The sequence below is a fragment of the Neurospora tetrasperma genome, assembly GCF_000213175.1.
Source record: "Neurospora tetrasperma FGSC 2508 unplaced genomic scaffold NEUTE1scaffold_4, whole genome shotgun sequence".
In the NCBI taxonomy this organism is placed as follows: domain Eukaryota; kingdom Fungi; phylum Ascomycota; class Sordariomycetes; order Sordariales; family Sordariaceae; genus Neurospora; species Neurospora tetrasperma.
The window spans coordinates 2,317,794-2,329,150 of NW_009799102.1; the positions used below are offsets into that span (position 1 = coordinate 2,317,794).

Consider the following 11,357-nt stretch of genomic DNA (forward strand, 5'->3'; position numbering starts at 1 on the left):
GATCGTTTGTTTCATTGTTCTCAATCTCATCTTGTTGCATTTTCGCTTTTCGACTTCTGCCCCTGCCAATTTGGTGAAAGAACCGCCAATGCTTACAACCGCGACTTGAAGCGGTAACTGCCCTGCCACTGTTTTCTTCTCGAGACAGTCATGACTAGGTACTGACTTGCCAATATGCCACATGTTGGCAAGACATCACTAATGAGCCAGCTCGAGATGCCCTGGATTCCGACTGGTCCAATCATCCGGCTGGCCCAAATGAGGAGAAAAGCAAAGCGAGACAGCAACTGGAATGGATTGGACTCCCATGCTAAATCATGAGCGCAAGAAGAAGTCGCGCTCAATCGACACCACCACCGCCATGACCATTGGCATCATCAGTTCATCACTGCTACAGCATGGCAACCACCACGTTCACCACCACTATTTGCGCCGCCACCGCCACAAAGCCAGTATTATACTCGCAATACGCAAACAACGGTGTCATAAGCATCCAAGTTGGTGTCCCGAGGCGTGTGGATGTGCGGGTGTGTGGGTGTTTGACACCACGCTTCGGCCGGATCTCTTCCGAACATGACTCCGGAAGAGAAGATGGGCGGGCGGATGACGGAGCGGGTGACAAACCAACGTCCACTACACACTGCTCCAAAAATGAATACTGTTGGCGTTTTTTTTTTTTTCTTCGGGACGAGTGGAGCCCGAAAGAGGAGGCGGTCTGTCTGCCCAACTGCCACCGTTTCATTCCCATTGCTCACTTTTTTCGTACCGAATCCCACACCACAGCCTGACACCTCGGTTGAAGCTACCGTAGCATGGAGCCAAGCCTCAGGTCGCCGAGCAGAAAGGTCCTCCACCCTCACCACCTGGTTCCCCTGTGCTTTCAAGCGCTAGGTACCAGGGCTTGAAAGGCTCCAAGGGCTTCATCACCGGATGCCGGCCGAGTGGAGAGCTCCCCACATGCCATCTCCATTCCATTTTCCCTCATCTTGACACTACCGGTGGACTTTGGGCTCCAGTTATTGGATCAGCATTCCCTGCTGCTTCGCTAGGCCCTGTCGTGACGAAACTTTCCCCAATGGGCCCGGTCCTGGGAGAGCCTGGGAGGCTGGATCCTGAGCCAGATCCTAGCCGGGTTCCTAAAAATCGAACTTGCGAGTCGAGTCAACAACAACGTCGTCCTCGTCCCCCATCATCTTCCGCTGGAGCGGGTGCCGACGGGCTTGGCCCATACAGATCGCAGGAATCATGTAGCGCTGATCCGGAATTCTGCATCGACCCGGTAGGACAATATATCACATTACGGAAGTAGCTGCCATGTTCAAAGCAGTGCCACATGACAAGTCCTCCCTCGCCAGCTTTCTCTACGCCCTTGGTGGCGGAAGTGGAATTGGAATCAGGCCTCAGAAACATATTGGATACGGGTACCCGGTACCGTTGATCATCCTGCGAACTCGGAATCCGGAGAGGGGCAACATAAAATGATGGGCTGGATGGTTGTCTGCTTTGGATTCGCTTGGCAAGGCGGCATCCCGGTGGAATGGGCGCTATCAGACGCCACGCATTATTTTGGTTCTTTGGCTGCAACTGCTGTTTTCCAGTTCCACGGGTAGCCGAGCCCGATACCTTCTTCGAGGCAAAGCAGTGAGTGACCAGGGAGGAGACGCGGTGCACGTAAATGTCGAGGCTCACACCGTCATCACGGATTATCAGGGTCCTGAAATTCCACCTAGACTGCGCTCTAGCGAATTACCGAATACTGCTTGCCTGTCACGGCTTGCATGATCCTACATTACGTGTAGCTGCCTGCTGCTGCGAACACTGCATGCCAATTCCATCCAAAACCTGGAACAGATGTTCATAGTACGGTGAGACGAGGAGGCTTGAGCTTGCACAGGTTCTTACGCAGCCTGCGTAGCCGGCAACTCGGGCATGAATGGCTCAGACAGCCAAGAGATACCGTCTTTTCGAACCATATCGGGTCACTAGCATCGCGGTGCCTATTCTTGTACACTGCCGAGACTATGAACGTGCTCATAGAAATTGGAACTTCCCGCACCATTATTTTTCGCTGACTGAACTGCGCTAGCGGTTCATCAAGCAAGGAGCATCGGCGACGATCTCTCAAACCCCTTGCTCCAAAGCCCACTTGTCGTCCACGGTTCATCTCAGCCCCTAGCTCCCTCCTGGTCGGCCTCCGCCATTCGCGCTAACGGGACAGGCCCGTGAGGCCCGTAGCGACCCCCCCCCCCTGGTAAGGAGCGCGCAACAATTGCGGACACTTGCGCACAGACTGCGGCAAGACGTAAAGCCAACGGTTCGACGGCCTTGCTGACCTTTCCCCGTTGCTACCCCCGTGCCCTTAGTATGCATGGCGTAACGGCGGGTTGCGGCTTCAACCATGATTGGGCGGCTAGCCCATCCACTGGGGCCGCTGCCATCCAAGCGCACGGCGTCTGATGTGCTGAGATCCGATGTACAAGTGCTTGTCACTGCCCGCCAGCGTGTGTCCCTACGCAGCACACAGTACTTTCTACATACTCTACGCAGTAGGTAAACATTACCAGCCGGGACTCAGCAGGTTGAGCCGAATGGTCACGATTCGACGCGCCGGTTTAGGTTCGTGATCCGAGGCTGACAAACTCCAACGCGGGGCCCGGTACCTATCATAACTCAGAAGAAAAGCGACCAAACGGCAGTGCTCCTCCATACATACCTCTCTCGGGGCCTCATCCGGTGCGAGGAATCAACGGCATGATAGGCACATGTATTCCGTTCTACCAACATCCACTTTGACGGTCCCAACCCCGCCTACACCTCCTCGGTCGAAAAAAAAAATGGATTACGCCTCGTTGCCCGCCCGTTTTCCTGCCTGTGCTCGGGGATATGGCACTTCAGACAAATCCGAAAAATGAGACGAACTCCCTGAAATAGCGTAACACCGAGCCAGTGATATTGTGGCAAACAAGGCGTGAGTAGTGAGAGACTGACCTAAAGGGCCCTGAATGTACATCCCGCCGTCAAGGGATTGTATTGGATCTGTTGCTCAAATTCGAACAAGAATGCGGACGGTCAAGCCAACATGAACCAAAATTACTGCCCCGTACTGTGATTCTCCAAACCGCCACAAGGGCGGTTTATACTAAGGCACGGCACTGCATTGTATTCGTCTTCACGATTCACTTTTTCCTTTCTTATTGGTTTCTTTGGCATGGTAATATTCCGTATGGACGATTGGCCATGGAAGCAAGGAAACCGGGGGCAAAATGGGCATACCAGGTCAGGGGTTCGTTGTCAGCGCGGCCCCTGGGTTCCTTAATCAAGATCCCAAAAGCCCGCCGAAATGGCTCTGCGTTGAAGACACACAGGGCAAAGAACAAAGAACGAGAAAAAGAAGATCTCACTGGTGGAACGTATCCTTGTGGCTTCATCTGATGTCCCTGGTCATCTACAGATGCAGGGGGTTCTTACGAGCGAGCAAAAGCTATGGACGGACTCAGGATACAAACCAGGACAAACAGTCTGGCAGTGACGCAGCACAATGACAACAAGAACAGGGGCCCCCAAGCATGCTTCGACGGTACGGTTACCCCATTACCGCTCCTCAAACATTGCGAGCAATGGCATAAGGTGTTGTTGCTGGCATTTCCTGGTGTTTCGGTGCATCAGTTGCGCCGAATACGGACTGCGCATGGGTTCAAACCTTCAGCTTTCCTCAACAAACACTCCCTGGGGCACATTACATATCACTTTCATGACCCCTTTTTTCATCATCATTTCTGGCGTAGCAAGCTTACCACAAGTACCATTAGCTTTCGTTTCCGTTCTTCTCGGCGGTAGCTATGCTGCTTAGCGCATAGACTGGACAAGTTGGGTACGAGGGATGCGATCGCTTCAACGCAACGCTAGACCGCATAAAGTAGCTTCACTTTCATGCTGTATGAAAGCCTGTACCCCCTCAGCCCTTTTCTTTGTATACTTGTATACCTACTAAGCTCACCGTTGCTACGCTACTCAGGCCTGCTTTTGCACCTCCTGTCCTTCTTCTAGTCACTTTCGGTTAGCCAATTTTCAGAGCTTCTTTCGCCCTGCGTGTATCTATGTATTGTTTCAACTGCCCTGCGTCCACACTTCACTTCCAGCAGCCATTCCACATCTGTAGATGCAAGGCGTTGGTTTTCACTGTTGGATGGCCATTGATCCTTTTTGGGGATCACCGCCCATTAACTAGTAGATTGGAGAATCTAGACCACACTGTACTGGGGACTATACCGGAATGGGGATCTGGAAGCACTGGAGGTTGTCTTTCAATACACTGCTGTATATCTTGAGGTTTCACCCAAGTATAAGCTGCCACTGGCTATTCATATGGCGGAAATTCCCCCACATTCATCCCCTGACCCTGAAAGGAGAAGGAAGCACTAAGGGACAAGTACGGATAAGAAGGACAGACATCCGCCGGTGCTACTGATAGGGGCCACCGTATGACCGCCTGTTGGTTGCAAAAAGAAGACTCGATCCGGGGATCTACTAGTACAGCACGATCCCGACTCAGACACCGAGGACAGCAACCACCATAGGCAAGTGCAGCACGAAAAGGTCAGCGGGGCGAGCCTTTCAGGTTTGACGAAAGCCAGCCGCAGCATATTCGCGGATCATAGCGGCGGCGTTGAGGTTGCACGGCGCTGCAACACTGTGAGAACCTGGGCAGAATATTCCCAACAGAGGCACAATGGACGGTGCCTTGAGCGAGATTGGACCTCCAAAGCTTGAGACATTGTGTGAATGAGTCTTTGGCACAGGGGGGCTCGGGCCACAAAAACAAAAAGGGCCTGGCGCCCACCCACGCACCTACACCTCCGCACCGACACGTTCTGTTCACCAATGCTCTCGCCGTGCTAAAGGGGCATGTCACAACGGGTACCGGCCAGAGGAAGCTTGCGCCGTCTTCTATCGATATCTTTTGAAGAAATTGAGCGTCGCGAAAGACATAACCGAACGATGATAAAACACGAAACGAGCCTCCATGCAATAGACAGTGGTGAAAACACCTACACGAATCATTGTTGAGCGCCGCATCTTCGAGGGCGTGTCTTAGTGCGTATCGATCCTCTGGGTCGGCATAAGAGAACCTAGCGCGCGTGGCCAGGGTGTGGAAAATTACGAGGTGAAGCGAGGAAAAGAGAAGAAAACAAGTTATAAGAAGAAAAAAAAGGAAGAAAAAAAAAAAAAAAAGAAGCAGGCTAGTGGCCTCGTGGGAATTGCCGGGGTCTGAATTATAAACCCCCGTCCTGGTTCGGTCTCCATTTCCCGCCAAACTGACGAGACCGCAAAAGGTCCCGTCTGCATGTTCCTCGACCGGCATCTCCCCAGAATCCATCCTATTGGGGACCTTGTGGAGACGGTTCCGAATCAGGCTGCTTTTGCCGGAAACTGCCTCCTCTCAAAATCCAGCACCATGGCAGCTGCGTCGTCGCACAATAACAATAACAAGCCATCATGTCCTCGATCCCCCGTTGACCCATCGACTGGCACTCCATTATTCGACGAGTCACCCGTCTCGTCGGCTACCTCTGCCAAACCGCATGCGCCACAGCAACCGTATCTTGGCGGCCTGACTAGCACGACTCCTTCTGCTACTGTACCAGGGACGACCCCGGCTTCATCGGTTCCGGCTTCAGCACCTCGCCCTCCTTCACCACGATCGCTGCCGCAGCCACCACATCCACCGAGGATCTCCACTCTGGCATCATCTTCGACAGAGAACCTTCTTAGCCACCAGGTCTCTCACCAGAACTCATCATTCCACTCATACACGCCTGCCACAGCAACGCCCTTCACCATGGGAGGCCGAGACTCCCTCCCGTCCAATGACTCAGTATCTGGTACGCCGGGCCCTTCATCCGGCCACCAGTTACCTTCGTCCAGTTCACAAGCCCAGAAGCGGGCATATCGCCAGAGGAGGAAAGACCCAAGTTGCGACGCCTGCCGAGAGAGAAAGGTCAAGTGCGACGCGACCGACACTACCAGCTGCTCCGAATGTTCAAGCCGCAATGTCAAGTGCCAATTCACCAAGGAGACGAATCGGCGCATGTCTTCCATTAAGCAGGTGCAGGATCTCGAGAAGACGCTGGACAAGCTCAAGCGGGAGAACCTCAACCTGAAGCGAGCTTTGGAAACCCAGGGTCACGGTGTTCATGGCCATGTTAACCATAGTCTAGGCCGTGGACAAGCTCACATGCCCATGGACCGCATGGACATTGACAGCGGTCCTGTTGGTGGCATGGGCATTGAGCAGATGCTTGCCCTTCTTCTTCCCGAGATAGGCGCCGAACCGAAGCCGAAGAAGAGGCCTGTCCCGATTCCCGCGCTTGCGCAAGCCCGGTCAAACATCCGAATCCCCGCAAAAGGAGTGTGGAAGCCGCCGGCGCAATATCGGCATTCGCCAGCCGGTCCATCCATCTTTGACTACACACCGAGGCCCGAGTTGCCCTCGCAACAGACAACAGACCACCTGATGCGCTGCTATTACTCGTCCGCTCATACCATGACGCCCATTATACACTGGCCCACCTTCCGGCAAGAGGTTGATAACTTGTACAGGCCAGGAGGACTAACACAGCATGTGCCTACGTCGTTTCTGGCCATGTTCTACGCCGTTCTTGCTGTAGGCGCTCTGTTTTCTCCAGATCCGCACCGTTCTTACCGGGCAGCCGAATGGATCGAGGCCTCCAGGAAGCTTATTGACCCTTGGGGTAACGACTTTGTGCTGGACCACGCTCGATCATTGGTTTTCATCAGCATTGCCCTCAATGAGCTCAACCTGAAGTCCGCGGCATGGAACTGGCTCGGTAACGCAGTCAAGGTGGCCCAGGACATTGGCTTGCACTCGGATATGGGTTCGTGGCCATTGATTGAAAAAGAGATGCGGAAGCGTACCTGGTGGTCCATTTACATCCTTGACCGCAGTCTAAGCCTCGAGCTTGGGCGACCCATGTTGATCGATGATGTCGACTGCGACGTGCCACTCCCCATGGGCGTAGATGACCACTTTATACGCGACAACGGAATGGTTGTTCCCAACGGCGCCGAGCCCCTTACTCACTCGCTGCTCGCCATTACACATGTTGTGCGATCATACACTGCCCTCGGCCGACTGCTTTCTTTGTCCGGGAATGAAGGACCGATGCTTCACAACCGAAACGAGTTTATGAGTCCAGCAATCCCGCCTGCTCGGCTCGCGACCTTTGATCAATACTTTGCATCATGCCTGCGTACCTTCCCTCCGGCGTGCGACCCTTCTTCTGGCTCCCCACTCGCCCCGGTACTCCTCAACCCGCTGATCTACCTCCTACATGCGCGACTCCTGCTTCATCGCCAGAACCTTTCTCCGCAATGCCCACCCGATTCCCGTCTCCTGGCTGTGGAGCAGTGTACAAACATTGCGTTGGAGACGGCTGCTTACCTGAAGCGCATGACACCTACCCTCCCCGAGGGAGCCACAGCGCTCACGACCATGCACATCTTCCGGTGCGCCTTGTTCCTCCTGCTCATCGGCCACCTGGACCAAGCTCTCGTGTGCATACGGGAGCTGGCAGCGATCAATACCAACAGGGAGGTTGCCGTTCCCTGTGGACGTTACCTCTTGTTCTTCGTCGGCGTTGTAGGACAAAAGAGGAGCGACTATCTCCAGAGGATCATGATGACGGGGAGTCCAGAACCGGCGCCAGTGAGGTTGAGAAACGCTCTGGTAAGGGATGAGGAGCTGATTGCATATGTGAGCGCGGATTTGCAGGCGCGGCCCGATACAGCGTGGATCTGGGCAGGCGGAGAGCAGGACCATGCAGCAGCTGCAGCAGCAGCGGCGGCGGCTGGACGTGTAGTGGGGAGCACCAGCGGCTCAAGCCATGGAGGAGCAAACGGATTGGGAACTCTTTTCAGCGAGGAAGCCAAGATGGGCTTGTCGAAGGAGGAAATCAACGAATGGAACGTCAACAAGGGCTGGACGAGACTGGACGAAATGGTGCGCGGATTAGCTCACCCGCTTGCGGTACCGTTAGCACAGGTACCAATGGTGCCATCGACTTCGGGCCAAACGCCAACTTCAGCCACCAGACCTACACACTCGTTGGCTTCAACACCCACATCCGCCACTGCTCCTCCTCCCCCGTACTCACAAGGCCCGCCGCCACCAGTAACGGTCTCCGGGCCCCATCCTCCTCCTCCTCCTCCCGTGCACTATAGCCATCACGCACCACCGCCACCACCACCGCCGCCGCCGCCGCCACCTCGAGGACGCCAAATGCCACCAATTCAACCCGGACCCAGCCCGCAACAACCGCCCCCGCCAGCAAGTTGGGGCCATCCCACGAGCGGCCCGACCCTCCCTCCCCCGCAACAGACTCGATCTCCATATATCCCCCCGCATGCGCACCACCCCCAGGGTCCTCCACCACCAGCACAACCCCCAACGCTCCCTAGTATCTCACCAGCCGGCACTCCCCGTATCAAGAGCGAACCCGGACTGCCATCCCTACCACCCCTTGGAGGAGACAGAGATGATAAACGGCCTATCGGCTTGGGAATTGGTGGTGGTGGTGAAAAAGGACCGGCAAGTGCCATAAGCCCCTCCAACAGGGCAGCGGTGCTTCAGAGCAGCGTAGGCGGTGGACACGGAGCGGGCAGTCCAACGCTGAGTGTCAGCCGCAGCCCAATAAGTGCGACGACGACGCCGACGACGGCCATGATGCCGAACGGAATCTTGAATACGATCGGTGGGAAGGAGAATGCGAACCTGAAGCCGCCGGCGATTAAGAGTCAGAGTCAGGAGAGGATAAGCATTGCCAACATTATTTAGAGGGCAATGTAAGTGAGGAGATAGATGGGGTGATTGTATGAGTGGGTATATATGATGGGAGAGGTGGTGCATCGTAGCGCATAGCATGGCATGGCATACAAGCATTGCATTGCGTTTGCAAAAGTTGCGGGCGGGCACACCCTCTCTTTTCTTTGTTCTGTTCAATTTCTGGTTAGTTTTACGGTAGCGGCGGGTCAGGATTGGGAGAAAAAACCAAACTCAACAAAAATACTACACATTTTGGAGAAAAGGAGGAAAGCAGGTATACACAAACGCATATAAGCCTCTTTAGAGGCTGACAGAAACACAAAGGGCTTCAATCAACTTGGGTTTTACAATGCATGGTAAAAGGGTACGAGGAATAGTTTCTTTGGGTAGGAAGGTCGGTGGTTTGGACAAGACGGGCGGCTGTCTTGACGGGATATATATAGTTTGGATGGAACGACTACTCGGAGACAGGCAAAGTGACACCATTTTCTTGTTGGTGTTTACGATTTTGGATACAACTTTCTTTTATTTTTGTCATATTTCATCTTCATATTCGGATTTCATGGTTGCCTTTCTTGGTGTACGCTTTATACATCATGAATGAGACATGGACGGTGGGCATGGATGGTTTTACTATGTTTGTTGATATACTGGGGATGAGAGAAGAATAGTGAAGGGCGAGGCTGGAAGAGGTTGGTCAAGCCTCTCCTCGCTGGGAGTTGCGTTGAAAGGCGCAAGTTCTGAAGAATCAAACAAGCAGCTGAAGCTGTGTTATTGATGCTGAGATATCCTGTCCTAAGTGCTCTCCACGTTGGTGAACTTTTTGCCCCCGTCCTTTGTTCTTTATTAGTCGCCTGTGCTTTCGTAAATTTATTCAACAATCCAACCGATCGTTACGACATATGCCAGTTGCTCTATCATTTCCCTCAGACAACTAACTCCAAACAATCGGACAAACTTACCACAACTGGACAATAGCAAAACAGAGGCTCAACCACTTTGAGACAGTCAAGTCATTGAACAGGTTCAGATCTGGTAACATGTTGCACGGATGTGCCACCTTGCCTACCACAACACCCAAGTTCTGTATGTCGGGTACCGGTATGGTACTGGCACAACTAAACGGTGCAAAAAAAAATCTTGGTGTGGTTACACGACGAAGAAGAAGGAGGAGAGCCCAAAAGAAATTCGGGAAGAAGCATCCCGTACTCCCTTCCGTCCGTTAAGTCGCTTCGGTAACCCATGTCATGTCTGTCTCGTATTTCTTCTTCTTGTTCTTCTGGGTGGCGTTTTGGTGTTACATGACATGTGACAAAGTGGGAAGAGTTCAGTTGCAGTGGGGGCGGTATCCGAGACCGGGTTTTTGACCCGAACCATACGATAGTAGAGAGAGGTAGGTACTTATGTACTGTTGCCTGCCTGCCCCTCTGTCGGCTCGGGGAGGTTTCCGCCATGAGTGTGTGTGTGCGAAAAATGTAACAGTCAAAAGGGAGAAAAAAAAACATGTGATTTTGAAGGAAAGGGAGGAAAGCTACCAACTGAGTGCACGGAAAAGAGAATGGAAACACGGCTGTCGCACCAAAGAAAGTGTAGGCTCGGTGACCATTGATTTGGCCAATAGGAACAAACACCGAGGACGTTTTACCCCTTTTTGGGGGGCTTCGTGAAGTAAACAAAGCGACAACTAATCCAGTGATTGCACCACACTCTAGGTTGGTAGCTTGATGTTTGACAGTGACGTTGAAGGTACTTCTATGTAAGAAAACACGTTGGTTTCATCTTGTATATCGCTAATATGGTACCCTGCCCACTTCTGACCCCCGACGACGGCGACTCCAGCTGAACATCCGTATTGTTGAATGCTGTCCTTCCATTCGGAACCTCTAAGCAGAAAAAAGGTGCGAAACCAATTTTCTCACTGCCAGCAATGCATCCTATCACCATTCGCGTGACGGTTCGTTGAAAATTCTTGCAAAGGATACTCCGTCGCTTCGGAAAGCATGCGGCAAGTGATCCGAGTGGTTGTCGTCGAGCCGTTGTTCCGAACGAGCGAAGCATTACGAAGCGATCATGCAACCTCGACGGGGGTTCAGAAGTCCTATACGAGGGAGCGAACAAAACTTCAACAACCCATGGTAAAAGGACATCTAGTTTCAATTTTCATTGTCATGAATACCTCTAGATAAACAGAATTGATCGATGACGACGCGTGTCGGAACCAACGGCAACGGTAACGGCAAGGCAAGGCAGGGCAAGGCAGATTCCGGCAATTGCATAAAGTTGGGCGGTTACCGCGATTGGCATGTACAGGTACCGAACCGAGTTCCGAGACCGGCAACGCTTCCGACGGAACACGGCACGGTTTCGTTGTTGCATTCATGGCTTCAAGTTCTCGGGCACTCACTCGGAGGCCTTCCGAGACTTCGATCACAGACAAGCCTTGGCGGTGCGCGTACATGCTGGGTACGCCGTGCACAACCTGGTAGGGTGGGGGGGGGGGGGGGGGGGGGGGGGG

General features: G+C 53.3%; 3 protein-coding genes across 3 annotated transcripts; all 3 read left to right on the plus strand.

The window, feature by feature from the left end:
• Nucleotides 1–398: 398 nt before the first annotated feature.
• NEUTE1DRAFT_101983 (uncharacterized protein) lies at nt 399–1,309 on the plus strand (the record flags this gene model as incomplete). The annotated part of the gene is made up of 2 exons (XM_009853983.1): nt 399–527; nt 812–1,309. 2 exons carry the CDS (start codon nt 399–401, stop codon nt 1,307–1,309), a joined length of 627 nt encoding a protein of 208 aa, XP_009852285.1.
• A 4,035-nt stretch (nt 1,310–5,344) lies between these two features.
• On the plus strand, nt 5,345–8,972 carry NEUTE1DRAFT_65511 (uncharacterized protein; the record flags this gene model as incomplete). The annotated part of the gene is made up of 1 exon (XM_009853984.1): nt 5,345–8,972. One exon carries the CDS (start codon nt 5,345–5,347, stop codon nt 8,852–8,854), a length of 3,510 nt encoding a protein of 1,169 aa, XP_009852286.1.
• A 438-nt stretch (nt 8,973–9,410) lies between these two features.
• NEUTE1DRAFT_117453 (uncharacterized protein) lies at nt 9,411–9,620 on the plus strand (the record flags this gene model as incomplete). Its single annotated transcript, XM_009853985.1, has 2 exons — nt 9,411–9,479; nt 9,509–9,620. The coding sequence occupies 2 exons, from the start codon at nt 9,439–9,441 to the stop codon at nt 9,618–9,620; spliced, it is 153 nt and encodes a 50-aa protein (XP_009852287.1).
• Nucleotides 9,621–11,357: the final 1,737 nt, after the last annotated feature.